General features: G+C 42.3%; 1 protein-coding gene across 1 annotated transcript in view; it reads left to right on the forward strand.

Moving 5' to 3' along the window:
• Nucleotides 1-26532, forward strand: part of ITPR1 (inositol 1,4,5-trisphosphate receptor type 1) — a 362730-nt gene that overhangs the window by 166545 nt on the left and 169653 nt on the right. Inside the window, exons 15-30 of the mRNA XM_064361952.1 lie at nucleotides 145-305; nucleotides 1185-1326; nucleotides 3263-3421; nucleotides 5508-5680; nucleotides 7703-7822; nucleotides 8775-8972; nucleotides 11483-11734; nucleotides 12547-12688; nucleotides 13421-13601; nucleotides 14944-15131; nucleotides 19171-19309; nucleotides 19981-20039; nucleotides 22052-22213; nucleotides 22291-22461; nucleotides 22944-23006; nucleotides 23724-23861. Coding sequence (XP_064218022.1) covers nucleotides 145-305; nucleotides 1185-1326; nucleotides 3263-3421; nucleotides 5508-5680; nucleotides 7703-7822; nucleotides 8775-8972; nucleotides 11483-11734; nucleotides 12547-12688; nucleotides 13421-13601; nucleotides 14944-15131; nucleotides 19171-19309; nucleotides 19981-20039; nucleotides 22052-22213; nucleotides 22291-22461; nucleotides 22944-23006; nucleotides 23724-23861 — 2448 coding nt within the window. The remainder of the gene's footprint in view (nucleotides 1-144; nucleotides 306-1184; nucleotides 1327-3262; nucleotides 3422-5507; nucleotides 5681-7702; nucleotides 7823-8774; nucleotides 8973-11482; nucleotides 11735-12546; nucleotides 12689-13420; nucleotides 13602-14943; nucleotides 15132-19170; nucleotides 19310-19980; nucleotides 20040-22051; nucleotides 22214-22290; nucleotides 22462-22943; nucleotides 23007-23723; nucleotides 23862-26532) is intronic.

Raw genomic sequence — 26532 nt, forward strand, 5'->3', positions numbered from 1 at the left:
CCAGAATTTTTTCCTATGTCATTTTAACTGCAAGATAGCTCCAGTACCTTGGGATCCGCCAACGTCTCGTAAATGTAGTGTTTGGTTAAAGTCTTACTCTTCCCGTCCAAGAGATTATCTCACAAGGACCACCTTGAATTTCAGATTGGCACCTCTCCTGTGAAGGAGGATAAGGAAGCGTTTGCCATAGTTCCAGTTTCTCCTGCTGAAGTTCGGGACCTCGACTTTGCCAATGATGCCAGCAAGGTGCTGGGCTCCATCGCTGGGAAGCTGGAGAAGGGCACCATCACCCAGAATGAAAGGAGGTGAGCACTGCCGCGTGCTCAGCATAGCCATTCTCTCCCACTGAGAGCTTCTGACATCCATGGTGACTCTGAACAGCTGAACATGGAGTAGCAGGCCTTGGCATTTATGGGTGGCTTCAATTTGTAACTTTTGAGAAATAGTACTTTTGCATTCATTTTTTGAGTCTAAAGTTATGAAGACCAGGCGTGGTGGCCCATGCCTGTAATCCCATTACTTCTGGAGGCTGAGGCGGGTAGATTACTTGAGGTCAGGAGTTGGAGACCAGGCTGTGCAATGTGGTGAAACCCCATCTCTACTAAAAATACAAAAATTAGCCAGGCTTGGTGGTGGTTGCCTGTAATCCCAACACCTCTGGAAGCTGAGGCAGAAGAATCGCTTAAACCCAGGAGGTGGAGGTTATAGTGAGCCAAGATCATACCACTGCACTTGAGCCTGGGTGACAAAGTGAGACTCCATCTCAAAAAATAATAATGAAGTTATAAAGATCCCTCCCTCCCTCCCTCCCCCCATCTCTCCCTCTTTCCCTCTCTCTCTCTCTTCCTCTCTCTCTCTGTCTCTCTCTCTCCCCCTCTCTCCCTCTCTCCCTCTCTCTGTCCCTGTTTTTTTCGGTCTCAAAGTTGTCTCTAGAACCACATTACTAAACGTCAGGGGATGAGGTTACTCTGAGATAAAATTTGATCATCCTTTTCTGGACAATGATGTGTTTTCTTTCACTCTCTTTGGTACTTGGCCTTGGTGGTTTGTCAGTTTTGAAGAAATTGGAAAGAGTGGGTCTGCCCAGTGTAACTGGCTCATTAGTCCAGAAGGCTTCCAAGGCGAAGCTTCCAGCCTGCTGAATGCTGAGCACATCTATCTCTAATAGCTTCTTTCCTCCTAAGGTCTGTAACCAAGCTGCTGGAAGACTTGGTTTACTTTGTCACTGGAGGAACTAATTCTGGTCAAGATGTTCTTGAAGTTGTCTTCTCCAAGCCCAACAGAGAACGGCAGAAACTAATGAGAGAACAGAATATTCTCAAGCAGGTTGGTGATAAGTGGCATACTAGGGATTTGGCTTTATGAGTAATTAACGGGATGGCCAGGAGCGGTGACTCATGCCTGTAATTCCAGTACTTTGGGAAGCTGAGGCGGGAGGATCCACTTGAGCCCAGGAGATGGAGGTTGAGGTCAGCCGAGATCCCACCACTGCGCTCTCTAGCCTGGGCAACAGAGACAGAACCTGTCTCAAAAAAAAAAAAAAAAAAAATAGGAAAAATAAAAATCAATGGGATAATTGAGGGATGCTGGTGATTCCCACCTCAAAGGCTCGATGCACTGATTTTTCAATAGACTATTTTATAGAGCAGTTTTAGGTTCTCAGCAAGGTTGTGCAAAAAGTCCAGAGAGTTCCCATATCCCCTCTTCCCTTCACATACTTGGCCTCCCCACTATCAACATCCTACATCACAGTGGGACATTTGTTACAATTTAATGAATCAACATTGATACATCATTATCACCTGAAGTCTGTAGTTTACATTAGGGTTCTCTCTTGGCATTTGATTTTCTGTGGGTTTTGATAAATATGTGATGCCTTTCAGCCACCATTATAATATCACACAGAATAGTTTCACTGTCCTGAAATCATCTGTGCTCCGCCATTCACCTGTCCTTCCTGCTAACCCTTCACAACCGTGAATGTTTTTACTGCCTCCATGGTTTTCCCTTTACAGAATGTGACAGGCTTAGAATCATACAGTATGTACCTTTTCAGAGGGGCAGATTTCTCTTAGTGATGTGCATCTAAGATTCTTCAGTGTCTGTTCATGGCTCGTTAGCTCAGTTCAACTGATTTTTACCATACTTTTACCATTGGATATCAATCATGTGAGAGTTTACCTGTTAGGAAACTCAAGAAACATTCAGTTGACAACTTTATTTTTCTCAAAAATAATGTAAAGTGCAATGTGACCTTAAGGTTATTTCAACATTTGGGAGATTTGGCATATTCTATAAACTCATAAAGCCTGTATAGGCTCTTATAGAGGGTCCTGTAAGTCACCACAAAATCTTTCCGTAAAGGATGAGTAGTGGTGGACAGGAAATACGTAGATGATATTGTTACATGTAAATGTAAATAAACTAGTATAAAGACAAATTAGAAGCAGTGAAACGACAAATCCAGCGTAGATTAAACGCACAGAGATGCATACCGTGTCGTTCTATAACCCAACTGGAGGTTAGCCCACAAGCTTGCCATGGGAACTCCTTGCCACCAAAGCTAAAAGAGAAACATATTAGTTACAAGTCCCACTGTTCTCCATGGAACATGAGATTTGAGATTGTTTTTTCATGTTGGTCTATGATAGGCAGGATTTGTTAACAATCCATCATGTTTCAACAAGATTTCCAGTCCAACAGTAAATGTCCAGCTGTTGTTTCATGTGATGATTCTCATTTTAGACCTTTGGCTTAATGCCCATGCTCATTTGTACAGTAGTGATTCCTGAGAGGCAAAAATAACTGATTCACTGGCAGGAGTCTTCATTGATTACCTGTGCTGGGCACTAGTGTGACTTAAAATTACCCACTTTCATCCTTACTACACCTTATTTTTCTTTCCATTTTGCTGGTAAGGAAATGGAGGTTTGCTTTCACTGTGATTGTACCACTAGTAAGTAGTAAAGGTGTATGTTTCCACCTAGAATCTGCTGATTTCATTTTCTCTGTTCTTAACTACTTTGCTCTAAACACTGTGCTGTTAGGTATATGAGGACCAGTCAAGTCCGGGTGGACTAAATTCATCAAGTCCCCCATCTCAGTTGATGGACTAAATGCAGTGTTGAGGTTATGGATTTGTTTGAAGAGAGAAACTTTCTGGTGTAATCCAGCTACCCTTGAGCTTGCATTACTTCCAAACAGAGGGTTAGCGTTGGAGCCCTAAGTGATGGTCATTTTTGCTTTTCATTTTCACAAACAGATCTTCAAGTTGTTACAAGCCCCATTCACAGACTGCGGTGATGGCCCGATGCTTCGGCTGGAGGAGCTTGGGGACCAGCGGCACGCTCCTTTCAGACATATCTGCCGGCTCTGCTACAGGGTGCTGAGACACTCTCAGCAAGACTACAGGAAGAACCAGGTTGGGGTTAAGCATTGATGGGATGTGGTCGGTTTCCTCCCTGAAGTTTATGTACTTTCCTCATGAGTTTTTAGTGTCACGTATCTATTTGTAGAATGGATAGAAAATAGTTCAGTGTTAAGCGTGCTCTTGGGAAGGAAACACAGATTGTTTGCAAGCCCAGGAAGAATATTATTACAGAATCGTTAAGAAACGTACTGGAGAATTCTCTTCTGCAGGCAGCTTTCTATGAGATTTCTGGTTTTAGAGTTGGTTGTACATTTATAGGATTCTTTATGGCATATTCCCTTAGGGCTTAGGGGTGAAATGATGCCATGTGTTTATATTAAAGATACAGTGGAGTCTTTTCTTCCTGGCACCTTGAAAATCCTCTGTCTCTTTCTAGAAATATGATTTTTATTTTGTTTTTGGCTCATGTTTTATGACATTCTAAGTCATCGTTTATAGATACACTTTGTACATAGTTATATTTTACATAGTATATGTGTATTTATCTATATATATACACACAGACAATGTATAGTCTTCTATGAAATAAATGTTCTAACCTCTTTGCGGTCTCTAAACAACCTTGATATTCTAAGCGAACCTGAGAACTGTATTGCTACATCATTAGTTCTTAACTGGAGGTAATTTTTTCCTCCAAAGAATATTTGGCAATGTGTGGAGACTCTTTTGAGTTTTACATCTTGGTGGTGCTACTGGCATCTGGTGAGGGGAGGCCAGGGATGCGCTCAAACCCCCAGCAGTGCCCGGGACATCCCCCCACAACAAAGAATTATCCTGCCTAAAATGTCAGTAGTGCTGAGGTTTAGAAAATTTGCACCATGTGAGGTACCATAGGCATACGAAATGATGTTTATTATAACCTTGACTCTTATCATTTTATGTGAACTATCTCTGCCTTTTAGTGCAAAAGGCTTTTGTTTTTAAGGTTTTGAATGCCACCATATCTGGACTTTCAGACTTTTTTCTTTGTAGTTAAAGGTTTTTGTTGTGTCATCATAAAGATAGTGTTGATCTTGAATAGTGCTTTTTTTGAAGTGTAACAAGCTGTGATTGTTGTAAATCCACCTTCAGTGCCCTGATACCATAATCCAATAGCCAGAGAGATTTTATTCTGTTCCTCTCGCCCATCTTCAGATGAGGATACATCTGGGTCTGTGGGGTGTGTCAAGGCACTTCACTTGTACACGAGGAAACAAAGTTTTCTGTCTTGGAATTGCTGGATTAGACATCTTTGCTTAGCTGTTTATGGATCCTCTGCCAGTTGGCAGATGATGAGTTCCTAAACAATGCATCCTTATAGAGTATAGGCTGAAAAACATAGCCTGCTTTCATTATATTAATCCTAAATAGTTTCCAAGATTTAGGAATTAATGGGAAAAAAATTAAAGCAAGTTTCAAGGGCCACTTGAGCTTTGAGCAAGCAGTCTGTCTTGGCCAGGAAGTATCTTTGAATAGAAACAAACAGGTATTTGTAAGAGATTTCCTTGAGTTTACAAATATTTCTGTGGAATATGATACCTGATCCCAGAAGAGAGAAACCAGAGATGTATTCCTGAGTTCCATGCATATGATGGATTTTCTTAGGTATTCTTGACCTTCTTATGCTACCCATTGACTTTAAAAAAGTATTTTTACCCCAGATAAAGGAAACATTTATGTGGTAACTGTTCCAGATATCCAGGTAGGCTTTATCTGTGTTGATTTAGCAGCGCAGATGAATGCGGGCACAATGAAGTCCTCTTGAATTAAGAATACATTCAGAAGTGAAAACCAGCTTTTGACCTTTTTGAAAAAAAAATCACAAGATTAAAATTTATACTGTGTGCTTAATAAAATATCCACATGTAAATACAGGCTATTTTGCTTAATTCTATTTGTGTGGCAAGCTTAGTAAAATAAAGGATGTGAAGGAGTTTGCAGCTGTTGCCCTATGATAAAAGTTGTAGATTCCCTTATACTGTAATTTCTCTTATGAGCAGTAGTTCTTATCAGGAAATGTTGCCGCTCTCCTTTTTTTAAACTTTACCATATTGTCATTTATCCTTTCTGCTGACCTCTCTTTTCTCTCCCTATAAAGGAGTATATAGCCAAGCAGTTTGGCTTCATGCAGAAGCAGATTGGCTATGATGTGTTGGCCGAAGACACTATCACTGCCCTGCTCCACAATAATCGGAAACTCCTAGAGAAACACATTACGGCTGCAGAGATTGACACATTTGTCAGCCTGGTGCGAAAGAACAGGGAGCCCAGGTGAGGCAGGAATGGGGTCAATGGGGCGTGGTGTCTGTGCGTTTAAAATGCAGGGACTTAGCTGGTGCTTTTTACTATGCTTCCTTGGGCTATTAGTGACAAGTTTTGATTAGCTAGATCTCGAGAGGCTGTTTGATGAGTAGTGGCAAGAACATAGTGTTAAAATGAGACCTGGAGGGTGCATCCTAGTTCCAATGTGTACCACCTTGGTGAGCTTGGTTTTTTTCCTGAACTTTAATCTCCTCATCTGCTAAATGGGTAGTTATGAAAATTAAATGACAATAAATGCATGTGACGTGGATGGCACTTAGTAGATGCACAGTAAATGACAATTGTTGGCCACTCATTCACTTTTTAAAAAAAGTTGTTAATTTAAATTTTTAATTTTTGTGGGTATATAGTAGGTATATATATTTATGGGGTACATGAGATGTTTTGATATAGGCATGCATGTGTAATAATCACCTTGTAGAGAATGGGGTATCCATCCCCTCAAACATTGATTCTTTGTGTTACAAATAATCCAGTTCTATTCTTTTAGTTATTTTAAAATGCATAATTATTGACTGTTGTTACCTAGTTTACTATCAACAGTAGGTCTTATTCATTCTTTCTATTTTTTTTGTACCCATTAACCATCTCCACCTCCTCCCTGCCCTCCTACTGTCCTTTCCAGCCTCTGGTAACCATCCTTCTACTCTATGTTCTTGAGTTCAATTGTTTTGATTTTTAGATCCCACAAATAAGTGCGAATATACTATGTTTGTCTTTCTGTGCTTGGCTTATTTCACTTAGCATAATGACCTCTAGTTCCAGCCATGTTGTTGCAAATGACTAGATCTCACCTTTTCATTTACTTTTTTTTTTTGAGATGGAGTCTCATTCTGTTGCCCTGGCTGGAGTGCAGTGGCACGATCTCAGCTCACTGCAACCTCTGCCTCCTGGGTTCAAGCAATTCTTCTGCCTTAGCTTCCTGAGTAGGTGGGACTACAGGTGTGTGCCACCACACCTGGGGAATTTTTGTATTTTTAGTAAAGACAGGGTTTCACCATATTGGCCAGGTTGTTCTTGAACTCCTGACCTCATGATACTCCCACCTTGGCCTCCCAAAGTGCTTGGATTACAGGCATGAGCCACCGCGCCCAGCCTCATTCACATTTTAGCACCTCTTGATTATCAGTTAAACACTCCCCGCCTCAATATAATCGGTAAGAGTCTTGCAAGTTCAGTTGTTGTTTGAGCATTTTTATTATAGATTAGTGAATTATATTGATTGTATCTCATTCACACAGATCTGCCCCTCTTCCCTACGGCCTCCTCCCATTTCTTTCCCCTTATTTTATCCTTCTAATTAAGACCCACATTTTCAGTTGAAGTGGGAAGCAATTGACAGTGTGGGTGTCACAGATGATCACATTGGAGTGCAGACACAGTTGCTATAAAAACACCTACTACCATCCATGAAAATAATCTGCATTTTCTGCAGTCTGCTCACAGGCCAGGTAGTGAGCAAAGGAAGCACTTTTCATGAATTATCTCATTTAATCCTCAGGACACCCCTCAGAAGTGACACATTATCCTTTTCTGTAGATGAGCACAGTGAAATTAAGTAATTTCTCCAAATAACGCTTCATATCAGAACTCCACTAATAAGATCCTAACTGGGCTTCCAACAACGGTAGCCAACATCGGGGTATTGCCTCTCACCGCTGTGGTTCCCCTGTGTCTCCAACACCCTTTCCTTATGTCAGCTTCTTTCTTGTCTTGTTCCTTCTTCTCATCTTTGCCTCATCACCTCTTCCTCGACCACAGCCACTACTGTCTTTCCTCCTTGCTTTCTCTTCCTTCTTTCTGACATGTGGGTTTCTAGGGGTGCCATAAACACTGACATGGAGACCTAGAATGCTGCTGACTTGTCTTGGTAAAGGTGTGTTGGACGTGTGCACTTAAGGAAGAGTTGGGCTCCAAGAGCCTAACCTCTGCTCTGTCTACAGAAAATGTTTTGTTTCTGTTTCTGGATAGATTCTTAGATTACCTCTCCGACCTCTGTGTCTCCATGAACAAATCGATTCCAGTGACCCAGGAACTGATATGTAAAGCTGTGCTGAATCCCACCAATGCTGACATCCTGATTGAGACCAAGTGAGTGGGGACCTGGGGTGTAGATGGAAAACCTGTGGTTCAGTCAGTGTTGGCACTCATGAGGACTAAAACCCGGCCCTGTCGTTTTCTGAGTTGATCTAAAGTCAGTGTGGCTAGCATTCGATCTTCCTATTGGAAAAGTCTTGATTGGGAGAATTACTGAATTTGATTTTGGTGTGGCCCCCTCTGCACAGTGGTGTCACTTACTTGGCATACAAGTTTTAAAGTCATGTAAACTCACCAAGGAGCATTTTACATGGTTACATTTGAAGAGTTTAAAACTCTTTGTAAGTATGATCATCAATTTAAAATCTCAAATGACATAATTAATATTCACTGTTAAGATTAAGTCAGTGTTGGGAGGAGTTTTAAATTATTACTGTTCAGAAAGTGTTTATTGGTCTGCAGAATTTTTGTTAACAGTAGTAATTCATTTTGGCGAAGGAACAGTTTTCCCTGACAAGTACAGTGTCAGTAATATGGACAGCATTTTTTTTTAAAAAACTAAATTATGTCCTGAGCTAGTGATACTTCTTTGATTCTTCTTATAACTCAGTTTTAGGCTTGGATGAATGCAGGGTTTTTCAGTTCAGGTATTTTCACATTTTGGGCTGGGTAATTCTTTGTTCTGGGGCTGTCCCAGGTACTGTGAAATGTTTAGCGGCATCCCTGGCCCCTACTCACTGAGATGCCTGTAGCACCTCTCCATTTCAGTAGTGACAACCAAAAACCTGTCCAGAGACATTGCCTACTGTCCACAGGGGACAGCAGCACCAGAGTGGAGGACCACTGGGGTGCAGTGTATGGAGATATTAATGTCAGGCTGTCTGCGGCCTGCCCTTGGGGGAAATACGAAACAGAAAGTGGCTCTCCATATGTCTTTATGCTGAAAGTGAAGCTGGATCTCAGCGTATTAAAATAGTAACTTTTCTCTTCTCCTCTTGTTTTCTAGGTTGGTTCTTTCTCGTTTTGAGTTTGAAGGTGTTTCTTCCACTGGAGAGAATGCTCTGGAGGCAGGAGAAGATGAGGAAGAGGTGTGGCTGTTTTGGAGGGACAGCAACAAAGAGATTCGCAGCAAGAGTGTGAGGGAGTTGGCGCAGGACGCTAAAGAAGGCCAGAAGGAGGACCGGGACGTTCTCAGCTACTACAGGTGTGTGGGACACGTGTGGGGCTCGGATTGGGGTGCCCCAAAACACTGACACTTAGGAATTTATTGTTCATTTGTTGTTTACTTCAAAGAATCACAAGATACCATCTTGTAAGATTGTCTAGATAGAAGCCAGATGTGTATTTTAGGAGTTTAGAGTGTAAGATTTCAGTCAATTGGCATCTGGGTGTGGCTGGGTCCCAAGAAGGATGAGTGCTCGCATCAGCCCCTGTTGACAGTTTGTCCTTAAGCAGCATGGCCCGTAGATATGGCGGTAGGTAGGTAAGAGGCTGGCTGTGGGGTCATTTCCTGACCTCTCCACTTAGCAGGTTTTTGACATTGGTCAAGTTTGATATTATGCTCTAATTTCTTTATCAGCAAAATAAAGGTGATAGTGCCAATCTCACCAAACGTTTATAGAGAGAGCCAGTAGGGGTGTGTGTGTGTGTGTGTGTGTGTGTGTGTGTGTGTGTGTACATACACCTACATATTCATCTACATCTGTTTATATCTACACAAATAAATAATAAAAATCGTGTGCTTATGCTAATACTTCCAGTTCCATTCCAACACCGTAGAGTTTATTCTAGCCTTCATCTTCTCCATTTAATGACTCCCTCCAGCTGCCATGATTCCCATATGTTTACCTGTCTGCCCGTTCCCCTGTGTGTCACCAGTCTCACCTCTGCCAGCCCCTCATCAGTCCCCAGTGTTTCCTTGGCTCCTGCTCTAAGACCTGCCAGGCGTGCCACCTGAAGGGAAGGGAAGGGGAAGAAAGAAGGGAAGTGAACCAATAAATACTTCAGAAAAAAAGGAAAGGGAAGATCAAGGCTTTTATTATTTTTTAATAAAATAAATAAAATTTTTCAGATAAAATGCCTTTTCTTGCCTCCTGTATTCTGTTCTTTCATTCATGTGTGATGTGTGCATCCTGTCTACATTCTCTGTGTACTACACTTGTGTGCATCTAGACATCATATATAGTATTTTATCTGTACTTAAAATGTTATATAAATGGTACTTCAAATATCATTATAAAACTAGCCTTATTTATTCAGTATGGGACTGAATCCTATCTGCGTTAATAGAAGTTGATCCATTTCTTTAATTGGACTGCTAAATGATATTCTGTTTTATTGATTTATCACATTTTTATCACTGTTTGGTATTTGATCACATGCCACAGTTCTTCATGTCAAGAAACCTCTTCATTCAAATTTTTCTGAGTATATGTATGAGTTTCCATTCCACACTGGGAGTTGGGCTTGGAGAATATTCAAATTTAAGCTTTACTAAGCAGTTGTAAACTGGATGTTTCAATGTATACTCCCACCAGTTGTAGATGACAACTTTTGTTTCTTTATATCTTTGCTAATCTTGAATATCGTGATGTTTTTTAATTTTTGGTAATTTTATGAGTGTGAAATAGAATCATGTCTAAACCTGCATTTCCCTGACGTCCAATGAAGCTGAGAATATCTTCAAATCATAGTTATTAGAAATACATAGGGTTTTTGTTTTTTGAGACAGAGACTCACTTTGTCGCCCAGGCTGGAGCGCAGTGGCTTGATTTCTGCTCACTGCAACCTCCATCTCCCAGGTTCAAGCAGTGCTCCTGCCTCAGCCTCCTGAGTAGCTAGGATTACAGGCATACACCACCATGCCCGGCTAATTTTTGTATTTTTAGTAGAGACAGGGTTTCACCATGTTGGTCAGGCTGATGTCGAACTCTTGACCTCATGATCTGCCCACCTTGGCCTCCCAAAGTTCTGGATTACAGGCATGAGCCACCGCACTCAGCCAATGTTTTAAATTCAGCAGGCAGTGTTTGTTAGTTTGAAAGCCTGTCACTTTCTTGTTATTTCACATTTCAAGTATGTTTACTCCTTTAATGTTTCTCGAATCTTCTCCCAAGTGAATGAGAAAGAGTGCCTTAACTGGTCAGATTCTGGTTAGAAACATTCACTTGCCATTGAATGAAGATGAAAAGTGAGGAGTCCCCTACTTTTGTACATTAAATGTTTTTTTTTTTTTTACATGTGTAGGAATTAGAGTGACTTACATGATATAAAATCTTTAAAATGTTATCAAATTTCTAATTAGGCTTAATATATTTGATATCTTTAACATTTCCTATATGGTCTTTACTGTATAAAGCACAGCTGGAGGAATAGAAATAGATAACCATCTTAGGGCTTACCATTCCCCCCATTTATTTTACAAAATAAACAAGGACCTAATGGAATAAGGTCATCAAATAATTGCTCCAACACAGCTGGATAGACACATGTTCCTGTTGGCTATCAGCCCACACTCTGTTGCACAGCTTGAACAGTTCTTTTATCTGCTTGGTACCACAGCCAAAATCCAGGTGTACAAGAGCTATTTAGGGGTGTTGATGTATTAGTTTAGTTGGCCAAATGTCACTCCCATGAAAGTCAGGGCTGCCTAGATGACCCTGCATTCATCCCGAATGATTTCTGGAGCATGAGCTGTGTACCCCTGTTCTTTAGATATCAGCTGAACCTGTTTGCAAGGATGTGTCTGGACCGCCAATACCTGGCCATCAACGAAATCTCAGGACAGCTGGATGTTGATCTCATTCTCCGCTGCATGTCTGATGAGAACCTGCCCTATGACCTCAGGGCGTCCTTCTGCCGCCTCATGCTTCACATGCACGTGGACCGAGATCCCCAGGAACAAGTCACTCCTGTGAAATATGCCCGCCTCTGGTCAGAGATTCCTTCAGAGATCGCCATTGACGAGTGAGCCTGGCACCCAAAAACCTTGCTTTACATTGTTCTGTGCAGCAGTAGATAACCCCACATGGTCTCGTGAAGTCATAGAAAAAAGATTAAATGTTGTTATTTTTCTTTTTTCTTTCTTTTTTTTTTTTTTTGAGACAGAGTCTCGCTCTGTTGCCACGCACCAGGCTGGGGTGCAGTGGCGCGATCTCAGCTCACTGCAACCTCTGCCTCCCGGGTTCAAGCAATTTTCCTGCCTCAGTCTCCTGAGTAGCTGGGACTACAGGCGTGTGCCACCATGCCCAGCTAATTTTTGTATTTTTAGTAGAGACAGGGTTTCACCATGTTGGCCAGGATGGTCTCAATCTCTTGACCTTGTGATCTGCCCGCCTCGGCCCCCCAAAGTGCTGGGATTAGAGGCGTGAACCACCGTGCCTGGCTGTTATTTTTCTTTAAGCTTAAAATAAAATTAGTGGATGGCAGATTTTTTTCCCTCAGAAATGTAAAAGATGGCATGATTAAGTTTTTTATATTCCATTTATCTCCTCTTTCTTTCTGCAAATATTTAAGTGCGTACTATGTGCCAATCTCAAAAAGTAGATCACTGAACAAACTAGAAAGCAATCTCTGTGCTATTGGGGGAAGACAGACAATAGGCAAGATAAATGACTCAAAAATCTAGTTGGTGACATGTGCTAAGGAGGAAAGAAATAAATTAGGGTCAAGGGATACAAAAGGTTAGGGGATGTTGACTTTGGAAGCTGAGTGACCCAGGAAGACCTCACTGGGAGTAACTTGAAATTTTATTTACTTTCTTTATCCTTTCTTTTCAGCTATGATAGTAGTGGAGCTTCCAAAGATGAAATTAAGGAGAGATTTGCTCAGACCATGGAGTTTGTGGAGGAGTATTTAAGAGATGTGGTTTGTCAGAGGTTCCCTTTCTCTGATAAGGAGAAAAATAAGCTTACGTTTGAGGTAACTCACGATAAAATGATCTATGTGTATTATCAGCCTCTCATTGGTCATTTTTCTATGGGGAAGATAGAAGATATTTGATTAGGTGGTGATTTTTGATCATCATGCTCTGGTTTTGTAATGGAAAGGAATTCATCTTGGTTTTGTTCCAGAATAAAATAAAATGGATACCAGTCACGTGACTTGATAGTAGTTATGTTCTTAAAAGAAATAGACAAGGTGAACTGAACCACAGAAAATGATAGAACGTTACTTCATATTAAAAATGACAAGAGAGAAACGCTGTGCTTGGGATCTGCCACAGATCAACCATTTCAAGAACATAAATTCTTGTTACTTCTGAGTTAACGACATTTCTGAGACTGCTTTTGCCTTTTAAGAGTGGTATTTCTGAGGATTGCAGTGTTGTTGTCTCTGTCCTTGCTGGGAATAACTCTGCTTGCCTGGTATTAATATTATCCTTGGGAAGCTGTGCAGAGCAAATCATGAGGTCTTTTTTTTTTTTTTAATTAGTCATCAGAGCAGATCGGTAGCTTTCCATTTCTTATTTTTCCTCCTTATGAAACACAGTGTAATTTTATCAGAAGGTGCAAGCAAAATACATGCCTTCTCTTACCATAAGGAAGGTCCAAGTCTGTAATTTCTAAACTGGTCAACATCAAATGGAACTGAAGGGGATGCAGTTTATGTAACACCATCTTCTTCTTCTTCTTTTTTTTTTTAATACAATAGGTTGTAAATTTAGCTAGGAATCTCATATACTTTGGTTTCTACAACTTCTCTGACCTTCTACGATTAACTAAGATCCTCCTGGCCATATTGGACTGTGTACATGTGACAACAATCTTCCCCATTAGCAAGATGGCGAAAGGAGAAGAGAATAAAGGTAACAATGATGTGGAGAAGCTGAAGAGTGAGTATCTGAGGGTGCCCATACATCTGAGAGATGCCCTCCCAGCCTTTCCTGTTAGGCTCATGTCATACCCCACGTGTGATACCATGTCCTTTCTTTGTTCATTCCTTCCCATCTTTTCATCGTGAACATTTTCAAATACCGTGTAAAGAAAAGCTGAAAGAACAGTGTGATGGAGTCCCATGTATCCATGACTTTGAGTCAACGATTATTCACATTTTACTATCTTTACTTTGTATTTATGTGTGAGTCGTGTGTGTATTTTGTTGAACAATTTGAAAGTTACCTAACATTTTGAATGTTTATATAACAAATATATGGCCTGTCATTGTTTTTGACATTCATGAGGCCCTGGATAATAATATTTGTTTAGGTTATAAGAAAATCCAAGCTTGTATCTTGATAGCTATTTCCAGTTTGTGAGTAAGACAGTCTGCCTTTGCATGTTTATTTCTCCCATTGTTTTAGGGTCAGAGTAGGCAGATATTTGATATCATGTATCAGTTGTTGTTAACTGGTCTTCTGCAGCTAGAACAGGAAAAAATACATGGACTTATTTCTATTCGCTAGGTCTTGTGCTAAGTAATGTTGCATACATTATGACGTTTAGTTCTTTTGTTGAGCTCCTTTATTTCCATTTTATAGATGAGGAAACGGAGCCTCAGAGGTAATAGATGCACCTACGGTCAAGCAGCATCAGGATTTGTGCCTTGTTAACTTTTATATACCTAGTTCTGTGCTCATAACAAGCACATAGTTGGTGATCAGTAAAATTTGGGCAGGGCACAGTGATACATACCTGTAGTCCCAACACTTTGGGAGGCTGAAGCAGGAGGATTGCTTGAGGCCAGGGGTTTGAGACCAGCCTGGGCAATATAACAAGAACATATCCCTACCAAAAAAAAAAAAAATTTTAGCTAGGTGTAGTGGTGCATGCCTGTAGTCCTAGCTACTTGAAAGATTGAGGCAGGAAGATTGCTCGAGCCCAGAAGTTTGAGGCTGCAGTGCACCATCTTTGTGTCACTGCGCTCCAACCTGGGTGATAAGAGCAAGATCCTGCCTCTAAAGAAAATTTTTAAAATAAAGTAAAAATTGATGGGTGAGTTAATACACAGAAATGCCCCTCTGGGGATTTTGAAGCCCACGATCTTTTATTGCTCCCAGAAGCCCAGATTTTTTTATGTGTATTTACCTTTCCAGGTTCCCAGGGCCCTGAGATTATGTTGGAATAGGGATGTGTTAAATAATTTGTCTCAAAGAGCCCCTGCCCCTGCCCCTTGACAGATGCCTCTGAGTGTTCTCTAGATATGTTGTGACCGTGGTCTGTCCTGACCTTTCCTAGGCAGTAACGTGATGAGGTCTATTCATGGTGTGGGAGAGCTGATGACCCAGGTGGTGCTCCGGGGAGGAGGCTTTTTGCCCATGACTCCCATGGCTGCTGCCCCTGAAGGCAATGTGAAGCAGGCAGAGCCTGAGAAGGAGGACATTATGGTCATGGACACCAAGCTGAAGATCATTGAGATCCTCCAGGTATCCATCAGCTGGAGCTGGGGCAGGGAGGGTATGTCACAGGGGCACCATTCAGATCCAGTCTCTCTGTTCTGATGGAGCCCAAGGCTTTCTGGGAAGAAAATGGGAGAAAATTCTTAGCTCATCCCTTCATGTCATTCATGAGCTGGCTCCTCTTAATCCCTTGACTGCCATCTCCTACCCTCCCAACATGGCCTTGTCCCTCCAGCCATGCCACGACTTGCTGTTATCATCTTAGCTTTCCGTGATCATTGGCCTCCACGCCAACCCTCTGCATAGAATTCACTTACCTGTGCGTCTCCATGTAACTGCATCCCTGCTTATTGATCATAACTTAGTTCAAGTTTCCATCAACTTTCCAAAGCCTCCCTCCCTTCTCCTCTTTTCCATTCAGTCAACAAATATTTATTGAGACCAACTCTGGGCCAAGTTACCAAGTTCCCTTAAGCACTGGGGGGATCCAGCAATGAAAAAAATAGATGAAATTCCTGCTTCTGTAGAACTTACATTTTGATAGAGGGCATGGGCATGTATATTAAGAATAAGTTCTAAGATGTTAAAATGTAAATGTGAGTCAGGATGGTTTGGAGACACTGGGGACAGGGGGCTGGGGATATTGTGTTTGATAAGGTTTTCAGAGAAGGCCTCTCTGTACAGTGACGTGATCACACACCTCAGTGAAGTGAGGAGCTAGCCATGTGGTTATCTAGGAAAACAGTACATAAGGTAGAGGGAACAGCAAATGCAAAGACTCCATGGTGAGGAGGGCACGTTTGGGAACAGGTGGGGTTCAAGAGGGAATGGGAGAAGATTAAGCCGGAGAGTAAACATATGTAACTCCTTGGACAGATTGCCTGTAAAGATGCACAGAGAAGTGAGGACATGGGCAGAGAGTGATTATTGGTAACTAGAAGGTTTTTGTTGTAATATTTTTTTTTTTTTGAGACGGAGTTTCGCTCTTATACCCAGGCTGGAGTGCAATGGCGCGATCTCGGCTCACCGCAACCTCCGCCTCCTGGGTTCAGGCAATTCTCCTGCCTCAGCCTCCTGAGTAGCTGGGATTACAGGCACGTGCCACCATGCCCAGCTAATTTTTTGTATTTTTAGTAGAGACGGGGTTTCACCATGTTGACCAGGATGGTCTCGATCTCTTGACCTCGTGATCCACCCGCCTCGGCCTCCCAAAGTACTGGGATTACAGGCGTGAGCCACCGCGCCCAGCCTGTTGTAATATTTTTTAAGTGAGAAGATTATAACAAGCTTGTATGGTGAACAGGAGTGATCATGTATACAGGGAGAGCTTGTTGCTGTATGGGCAGAGAATAGTTCTAAGAGCAAAGTCCTTATGTAGGCAAGTGGGGGTGGGATCCAGTATATAGGGAAGGCTTAGTCCTAGGCATGAAACCCTCCCAAGCCTCTCTACAGCTTTGTTTGAACCCCCCAACAACCCATGCCTCCCTCTTTCTGTGCCGTGTGGGTAACTGGTATTCATCAACAAAATTATCTGCTCCTTAATGGAAAGAATAATGTTAGCAGCTTCCTGTTTGATCCCATGTTGCCTGATCTCAACCCCAGCAGATGTAGTAGAAATTTATAAATGTTTAAGACTTGCAGATGGTTTTTTAGTCTGAAATCACGTTTTACCAACGCTTTGAAAGTATCAGTGGGTTGTCTCAAAGTCATGTAATTAGGACAATAAAGACAGCTTCGTTAAAGGAGAAACCTTACTGAATTTATGTCTGACCAACAGTAGAGACAGATTCCTTTTTTCAAATTATATTTTTAAATAAAATTTATTTTTAATTTTTTCAGTATTCTTGTGTTGAGGTAAAATATACATATGAAATTTGCAGGCCGTGGCACCTGTGTTCCAAGGTGGTATCGTGGACGTTTATCAGAAATGACACGCTGCAAAACCTGGTCACATCTTAAGGTCCGCTCACTGTGGCGACCTGAGAAGGACTGGTCAGTTGAGTTGTTCTTTCCACAGATACTTTTTGACCCCCTACCTTGTGTACTGTGAGGAATGCAAAAATGATTTGAGCAGGGGCTCCATCCACAAGGGGTTTATAGTCTGATGGGAGAGTAAGGTATGATGAAGCTGTGTGGATGTGGAAGTAAGACCACCAGAAAGTTCTCCTGAGACAGAGGTGGGGGGTGGGGGTGGGTGGGTCACGTGACTTCACCTGGTGAAGATCAGAGAAGGGTTGTTGGAGGAGGAAGGGTTTTATCTGAGCCTTTAAGGTGGACGGGCTTTGTACATGGAGAAACAAGGGCCCATTCTCAGGTGGATGGAGTAGCCTGAAGCTGAGTGCCGTGGGATGCACGGCCCTGGGCAGTTCTTCTGGGTAGGGACATGGAGTGTGCTGAGGGGAAGTTGTCAGAAGTAGGTTGGAAAAGAGGACCAAGCCACACTCCGCAGAGCTTTGGATGTCTAAAGTGCTAAGGCCTATTCTATGTTGAGCCTTTGAAAGTCTCAAGCAGGAGTCTAACATAAGAACAAGTGGTTAGGAGGTGGATTTGGTAAATTTGGTTCTGTAAATGGAACAGGCAGGAGATAATGAGGCCTTGAGTAGGGAGAAACGGCAGTAGGGGAGAACCCTGTGAGAAGTGATAGATGGTGAACCACCAGGAGTTCGTCTCTGATTAGATGCGTCCAAGAACAGGTGCTGATGATCAGGCAATTGACTGAGGTTGAGGAAACCCAGGTGGAAAAGTCGATGAAGGCAAGACTGACAGTGTTAGTGCATTAGGGCTCTCCAGAGAAACAGATCTAATAGGGTACATATAGATAGACAAGAGGGGGTTTATTATGGGAATTGGCCTCATGCAGTTATGGAGGCGGAGAAATTCCTGAGTCTGCAATTCACAGCTGTGTCCCAGGAAAGCCAGTGGTGTGATTCAGCCTGAATCCCAAGGCTGAGAATTAGGGGAGCTGAAGGTGTAACTCTCAGCCTGAGGCCAAAGGCCCAAGAACCTGGAGCTCTCATGGGCAGGAGAAGATGAGTGTCCCAGCTCTGGAACAGGTGGATTCGGTCTTCTTCCACCTGTTTGCTCTATCCAGGCCCTCTGTGGACTGGATGGTGCTCACTCACACTGGGTGAGAGTGAATCTTCTTTACCCAGTTCACTGATTCAAATGCCAGTCTGTTCTGGAAACCTCCTCATAGAGAAATAAGGTTGTACCAGCTATCTAGGCATCCTTGAACTCAGTCAAGTTGGCATCTAGAGTTAACCATCACAGTTACTTTTGTACAACACTGGGTTTGAGGCCCTGAGAGAACAGCAAATGGGATGTCCAACAGTAGGGCATGCAAACCAAGAGTAGAGGGGCAGGCCAGAGATCTGTCTCCCCCTGGAAGAGGGGACGGCCCTCGGACTGGGAGAAGTTTCTAGGAGGGCTAAGCAGAGACAAGGGGAGAAAGGAAGAATGTGAGTGAGATCCCTACATAATGTCAGTGGCTCCATCTTTCTTTTTGGTTCTAGCAGCAGTCCTGGGAAAAGTGACCCTGTGTTAGAACAGAGGGTGAAGGAATACAGGAGGCAAAAGACGAGGGTGTCCAAGGGCTTGTACCCAAACCAGGGGAAACAGTCAGAAATAGGAAATAGGAACCAAGCTAATTTTCCATAGTGTAAATAAAATCTTTTTGTTAATTCTCTTAAATCCAAAGCAGGCAATTTCACTCTTCTCTGTGTTAGGCCCAGAGCTGGCATTCAATACTGACTGAAACGGAGTCATGTTTTATAGACTCCATTATGGAGCCAGGAGTGAGTGATTCAGTGTTCCAATTGTTAAATTAATTGCCAGGAAGCTTAAGTTTACACTAAAAGCTAAGGTGCTATGGGCAGACTTCATAGGCCCCATGGAAGTCTGCTGTTGTTAAAATGACTGTGAAATCTAAGCCAAATATTTGGCTCACTTAGTGCTTAAGGTAATTGATGCAGCTGATACCAGGCCCTGCCAGTGTATGATGGCTTGGCAGAGTCAAGGGGGTATGTTAATGTAACCAATCTGTTTCCATTTCCACTTGAATCTTCAGTTTATTTTGAATGTGAGGTTGGATTATAGGATCTCCTGCCTCCTGTGTATATTTAAGCGAGAGTTTGATGAAAGCAATTCCCAGACTTCAGAGACATCCTCCGGAAACAGCAGCCAAGAAGGGCCAAGTAATGTACCAGGTTAGTGATTCAGAGTGGAATTTCAGCCATGGAATGGGACCTGGCTCTAAGGAAAATAGGGAGAGCAAACAGTATCTTTTAGAAAAGGGGTAAAAATGTTTTTGAGGATTATTGCTCCAGGGCATCATCATCCTGGCACTTACTTTTTTTGAGCAGGGGAATAATTGATAGAGCCTAGATGCCTTCTGGGTTAGATCTTGTTTCCCTCCATCTTGGATTATCTTAATCATGAGACAACTGAGGTTTCCAGCATTGTGGTCACCCATCTTCCCCCAAAAAACCCCAAATAAAAACAACGACAACTCTCCAAGAGACCTCTTGTCCACTAGCAACTTTTACTCATGTTGGAAGTTTTTCCCGGCCCAGTAAATAGTGATGAAGGGAGAGGGTAGTGGTAGAAATAATCCCATCTACCAAGCCCAAGCTTCCATGAATGAGATCATCTCTCTTCTTTAGCAGGGGACCATGCAGTGAGGGAGGAGAAGGCAGGAATGTGGAATATGGGGGTAGCATTATCTGCGTTAGTCACTCTCCATAGCTTTGCAATATCATGTTCTGGAAGATCTGGGGTTAACTCAACAGCTTTACCCCTGCAAAACGTGTGGATGAATTCACTAGCAGCATGTTTGCAGACTTTCCTACATCTGAAGTGATATGCTCTAACTTTTCAGGTGCTCTTGACTTTGAACACATTGAAGAGCAAGCAGAAGGCATCTTTGGAGGAAGGAAAGTATATTTTCAGTTACTGTTTCGTAGGTGGTTCTACAGTTGGGAAGGCTGCTCTTCCAGAGCTCTCAAAGGCCTTCCCTTTACTATGTTAGTAAATATTTCATCTCTGGGGTTAGGTTGTTTTGGTGCTATCTTTGGATCTCTTAGTATTCAAGTCAGAGTTATCTTTGTTTGCTTGATTGGGAGGAGAGAGAGAGAGAGTGAGTGTGTCCCCTGCCTAGGACAGAAGTAAGTGTGTGTGTGTGTTTGTGTCTGTGTGTGTATGTGTGTGTCCCACCTAGGACAGAAAGGATTTAAGGAGATTTCTCAACATTACAAGATTATTTTTACATAGTGAGGAAACACAATCAAAAGAAAGAATAGAAAGAGAGTGCAGGCTCAAAACAGAGTGAAATTAGTGAGATCATGTCCTTCTGCTGCTGCTGGGCTGCAGTTTTATCCCTGAGCTCCTAATGGGCTATGCAACAAATAAAGCAAAATCTGTTCTTTCATGATTCTTGATGTTTATGGATGAACCCCTTTAAAAAATACCACACTGCTCAATTTTGACTTAAGACATTCTTATAATTATGGAACTCTTACACCTGCAAGTATAAAACTTGGTATGAACACCCTATGCACATAGTTCTTATAGTTAGCACACTTGGTTTGATTATTGCTTTATAACATAACACTCCAAAAAACTTAAGGATTCAAACAACCACCATTTTACTATTAATACCTCTCACAGCTCTGTGGCTTGACTAGGGCTAAGCTGGATGGTTCTTCTGCTGGTGGTCACTGTTGGGTCTGTCATACTGTAGTGAGGTGGTAACCGGGGCTGGCACATCCAAGTTGCATTATTCACATTTCTGGCACTGTAGCAGAGATGCCTGCAAGGCCAGGGCTTCTCTTTCTCTCTCTCTCTACATGGATAGCTTGGGCCTCTTTACAGCATGGTGACTGACTCTAAGAGCAAATGTTCTAAGAGGACAAGCCACCAGGATGCAAGTGCTAATTGGGCCTCTGCTTGCCTTGCATTTGCTAATGTCCTGTTGTTCAAGCAAATCTCATGGCCAAGCTCAGCATCAGTGTGGGAGGTGACTACATAAGGGTTTGAATACTTTGCTGGGGCCCACCAATGTTTATAGTCTACCTCAATGCTTAATATAAAACCTGTGAAATTTGAATTAGCAACATTATGTACTATGATGGAAGATGTTTTTCTTAAACAAGGTGTTTTGAGATTAGCATAATACAGCTTCCATGTGCTGTGTGATCACTCAGCTCTCCCTCCATTTTCCTGATACTGAACAACAATGAAACCTTCACACTTTTTTGAAATATATAGCATGAATACATTATTTATAAAGTCCTCTCTGTGGTTTTCTTATTAGCCTGCAACCATGAAGGTCCCACCATTTGTCATTCATTGGACTCTAAACCCAAAATAGGTGCAGACCTAATAGTTGACTGGCAGTGCTCAGTTATAGAGCAGTCTGTCATTTAATCTATGCTTATTAATATTTAAATATAGTCAGGCATGGTGGTGCATACCTATAGTTCTGGCTACTCAGCATGCTAAAGGATCATTTGAGCATAGGAGTTTGAATTCAGCCCAGGCAACATAGCAAGACCTCATCTCTGAAAAATAAATATGTAAACTAATAACAGGAGAAACACATCCTCTTGCAGTTCTCAGACCACAGATGAAGCCCAGCAGAAGAACATTCTATGTAGATGTTGAGAATCTAGTTCTAATGCTAGTCTTGTCATTTGGGGAGGGGAGGGACTTTGCCTTAAAATTTGACTTATCTTTTATTATGACATCTTAATTTTCCCCTCACCTCACAATATAGTCGAAGATGAAGCAAGGTTGTATTGTTAAAGGAGCTAATGAAAAGTGAAATTGAATGACTGGAGATCATAGTGCTAGAAATCTAACTAGGTTAGATGCATCTGTGCCCCAGGTGTATGAGAGGAGGCATTTGTTATTCATTTAGCCTTTCTCTGACCTTGTGCTGTTTTAGCGAGGAGAACACTCCACTGGACTTGGACGATCACGGAGGCAGAACCTTTCTCCGTGTCTTGCTCCACCTGACGATGCATGACTACCCACCCCTGGTGTCAGGGGCCCTGCAGCTCCTCTTTCGGCACTTCAGCCAGAGGCAGGAGGTGCTCCAGGCCTTCAAACAGGTAGCTCAGGTCACCCACATGTGTGTTGTCTGTCCAAGAAGTTGTTGTGTCCACCTAATATGATTGCATTTGTTAAGGTTCAACTGCTGGTTACCAGCCAAGATGTAGACAACTATAAACAGATCAAACAAGACTTGGATCAACTGAGGTCCATCGTGGAAAAGTCAGAGCTTTGGGTGTACAAAGGGCAGGGCCCCGATGAGACCATGGATGGTGCATCTGGCGAAAACGAACATAAGAAAACAGAGGTGAGCGAAACACAAGTTTTGCTGCCAAAGTAGATGAATGGGTTTCTCGAAACTAGTGAGCATCCTCTTCTGGTTTTAGGTATAAATTTGATAGGATGGAATTTATTCTTAAGAGATCTGCTTGTTAAGTAGCTAAGGTAACAGCTGTTTGCCTAGGAAATAAACTACGAATCAAAGTTTGGCTATGTCTCCTGTACAGCCTAGGATTGTGTAGAAGAGACTTGGATGTGAGTGAATTAGCACCAGGTTTCCTTTACAGATCCGCTTGGGAATTGACCTGTTCTCTAGCCGTGGCCCGGCCCACTGTCCCCTCCCAAGGAAGTCCATAGCGAGTAGGCTATGGACTGGGGCATAAACCCAGGATGGCTATTGGAAAACAGTGCAGAACTCCCTTTCTTTCATAAAGGTTGATGCTAGCTGTAACGAACTGACAATAGTCCAAGAACTGTACAAATCACACTTATGTTCGCTTTGGTTCCTAGGAGGGAAATAAGCCACAAAAGCATGAAAGCACCAGCAGCTACAACTACAGAGTGGTCAAAGAGGTAAGCCCCTCGCCCACAGCCTTTTTCTCCTTCTTATGAATTCTCTAAGGAGCTTTAGTTTGTGTTAGTCAAGTTGAAGGTACACAGATTTGAACTTTTCTCTTCATGTGGTTTAACAGGGAGAAAGTAGAGCTCAGAGGTTAAGCTCATGGGTTTCGGCATCAGATCTGGGCTCCTCACCCGGCTCTTCTACTTCTTATTTGTGTCCTCAGCTTCCTCCCCTCTTATAGGGGCAACCTTTTATAGGTGCCACATATTTCTGAAGCTTTACAGTTGAAGGAAGGACTAATTGAGAAAACTACCAGGGAGTTATCTAAGTGCCTGGCGCACAGTGTCCCCAGTGAGAGCTGTAGTTCTTTAGAAACGTTTGCATAAGCTGGTTCAAAGTTGGGAGGCTGGGAGCTTTGTATGTTTTACCCCAGAACAGACTCTTCCCAGGGTGTCAGCCATGATGCCGTGTCATCCCATTTGAAGCAGTCTCTCTAAAACTATCCCACTTGCTGTTGAAGCCATAATCCCCTGCTTATTCTGGAAGACGTGTCCTTAGTCTTATGGATTTGGCTGGATAGAATCAACAGAAATACTGTACACTGGAGGAATTTCATTTTAGCTTTTTAATGCATTAGAATCCCTTTTGCCTCCCTGCTCACCACCACCCCCTGCAGTCTTTCTCCAGTTACAGTTCCTAGTTTTCTGAGACTGATTTCTTTCCACTAGATTTTGATTCGGCTTAGCAAACTCTGTGTTCAAGAGAGTGCCTCGGTGAGAAAGAGCAGGAAGCAGCAACAGCGTCTGCTCCGAAACATGGGTGCACACGCCGTGGTGCTGGAGCTGCTGCAGATTCCCTATGAGAAGGTGAGCGGGGCCTCATGCACAGCAACTGTTCTCAGGATGGGGTGGATCCCTGAATTTCCCCAAACACTTCACTTCTGTATATTGTTAGTGAAGAAATGCATCCAATGTGACTATTGTGACTTCAAAGCAGTTTCAGGTATTGATATGAAGCAGAGCATCCTAAAAATAAAGTCAAATCAACGGTGAATAATCCTCATCCCCAGTTTTAAGATTCTATAAAGAAAGAGAGTCCATTTATTCTCCATACTCCCATGCCACATTGGATAGAGACACCTTGGTCTGTGTCAGAGCTTAGAGCTATATCTGCCTATGGATTGGTGTGTTTCAGTTTCATTTGCAGTGTGACTCCAGCAATTTAAGCACCACCAGCTAGTAAGTGCATGTGAGAACATGGGACATACCCACTTTTGAGGTCCTCAGTAAGATGCTGACATCTGCTTAAGTATTTGGATTTAGCAGGTGATGCTTTGATCTAAGTCTTTGTTTCTGTTGCTGGAAGTTGTACTTTGCCTCTAATTTTTCACATTAGCATTTGCCATTGATACGTGTCTGATTTAGGGAGGCAGAAGCAGGCTGACAGTGCTTTGCATGCACGTAGGCTGACAAGACACTTATGAAATCATTCATTCAAGCCTGCAAGACCTAGTAGGGTATTTGTGTTGTGCCCACTTGACAGATGAGAAGACTGAGGCTGGGAGAGGTTTAGAGGTGAAGGGCTCAGACTCAGGTGTCTTGAGTTGACTATTAACTGCTAGAGAGACTGATTTGCTGGGGAAGAGTCACCTGATAAGGTCTCATTGCTGGGTGCTTGCAGGGTGCCAGGTGTTATGCTGAGGCCTTTATACACATTATTAGCTCATGTCATTCTCAAGACACATGAATGAGATGGGTGGTGCTATCTTCAGCCCCATTTCAGATGAGAGAACTGCAGCTGGAGGGATTCATTAGCTTGCATGGATGGCACGGCTACATGCAGTGAAGCTGGCTCCGCTTCACTATGGAGCTGGGGACTGCTGCCTTCCCTGTGTCTAATACCTCCAGGAAATTTCCTGCAAAGGGAGCCTCCTCCTCAGTCATGGAGATCATCAGAATTGGGCATGTCAGCTTTTCAGTAGCTAAAAATAAAGTCCAAACTCAATCCCTGTCGGAGGTATGATACTTAGCTAACTTGCAATTGACACAGGTGTGCATATCATCCAATCTTTGCCTGTCATTTAGACTAGAACCAACAAACTGATCTACCTTCCCATGTATAAGGAATGTGAGGAGATCTGTTGCTGACCATAGTGTTATCTCGTAATATCATCACTTTCCTTAATGAAAGTCATGCCTTCATAGAGCAGGATTAATCTACAGGTGACCAGATGTGGTTGGAATTGGTGGCTCACAGTCAGAATATCGTGTGTGTGTGCATGTGCACACACTTGTTTGCTTTTAATGGGCACAGATTTCCAAAGAATGGTGGAAGAATCCCCCACAGGTAACCTCTTGTGGCATGATGTCTTTGGGGCTTTCTTGCCTTGTAAAAATCCACTTCCCACCACAAATGTTCTTCAGTTAGCTTGTGCACCAGCAGATTCCTTTTATATAGAAGGACTGGAGGCATGTGGAATGATTTAAGGTTACTGCTGTCAACCAGCAATGGCTGTCCCAAGCCTTCTGATGACTTAGAACTAGAAGGTTCACCACTCCTTCATTAATGAGGGAGGAGTGTAATCCACATTATGTTGTCCTGGGTCTTGCTATTAATGTCCCTTTAAATTCTCCTCTGTTTTGGTTTGATTTTTAAAGCTCAGAGCTCACCTTCCTCCCACGACTTGTTTTTGACACCTACATTGTGTTTTGTCACAGAGATATTTTTCTAGACCAAGGTTTAGCAAACTAAGGGATGGGCCAAATCTAGTCCACCACCTGTTTTGAACAGTGTTTATCAGCCAAGAATGGTTATTACATTTTAAAATAGTCATTTAAGTACCTACATAATGTCCTTGATATTCCCTCTGTACCCGCAAAGCCCAAAGTATGTGCTGCCTTGCCCTTTAAGAAAGTTTGCTGACCTCAGTCTAGCCCAGAACCAATAGCTAACATTTACAGAGTAATCACTATCTAAGCACTTCATATGACTTTTCTCGTTTAATCTTCATAACAATCATATGAAGCATGCACTTTTATAATCTCCTTTTCATGGATGAGTAAACAGCAACACTGAGAGGTAAAGTAATGTGCTCCAGGTCACACAGCCAGGAAGTTGGAGATCTGGGACAAGAGTCAGGTTTGGGGACCTGCATTCCTACCTGCTGTCTTCTCTTGCCTCTGAAATGAGGTGATGGCTCTGAAGACTTAGGAAGACTATTGTGAGCTGTAAGAATATGAAGGATGATTTTCATTTTAGAAATTCTTGTTCTGTTTTTACTCTCTTAAATGTTTTGCTTATTTAGAATTGGACAAAATGGCCATAGGTTTTATAGAATTGGTCTATTATAGAATATTTAACTCTTTACAAATACTGAGTTTATGCTATTAATGTTTGAATGACATAATCTAACCATGTGAAATGCCAGGGAGGGTATTATCTCCATTTTGCAGAAGGAAAACTAAGTCTGAGGTTAGAAATTGTACTTGACTTGATAAGTAAAGGAGTTAGGGCAGGCACAGTCACTTTAATATATAA

Source organism: Aotus nancymaae, unplaced genomic scaffold (assembly GCF_030222135.1).
Source record: "Aotus nancymaae isolate 86718 unplaced genomic scaffold, 86718_ANA_hifiasm-v0.15.2.pri h1tg000046l, whole genome shotgun sequence".
NCBI lineage: Eukaryota > Metazoa > Chordata > Mammalia > Primates > Aotidae > Aotus > Aotus nancymaae.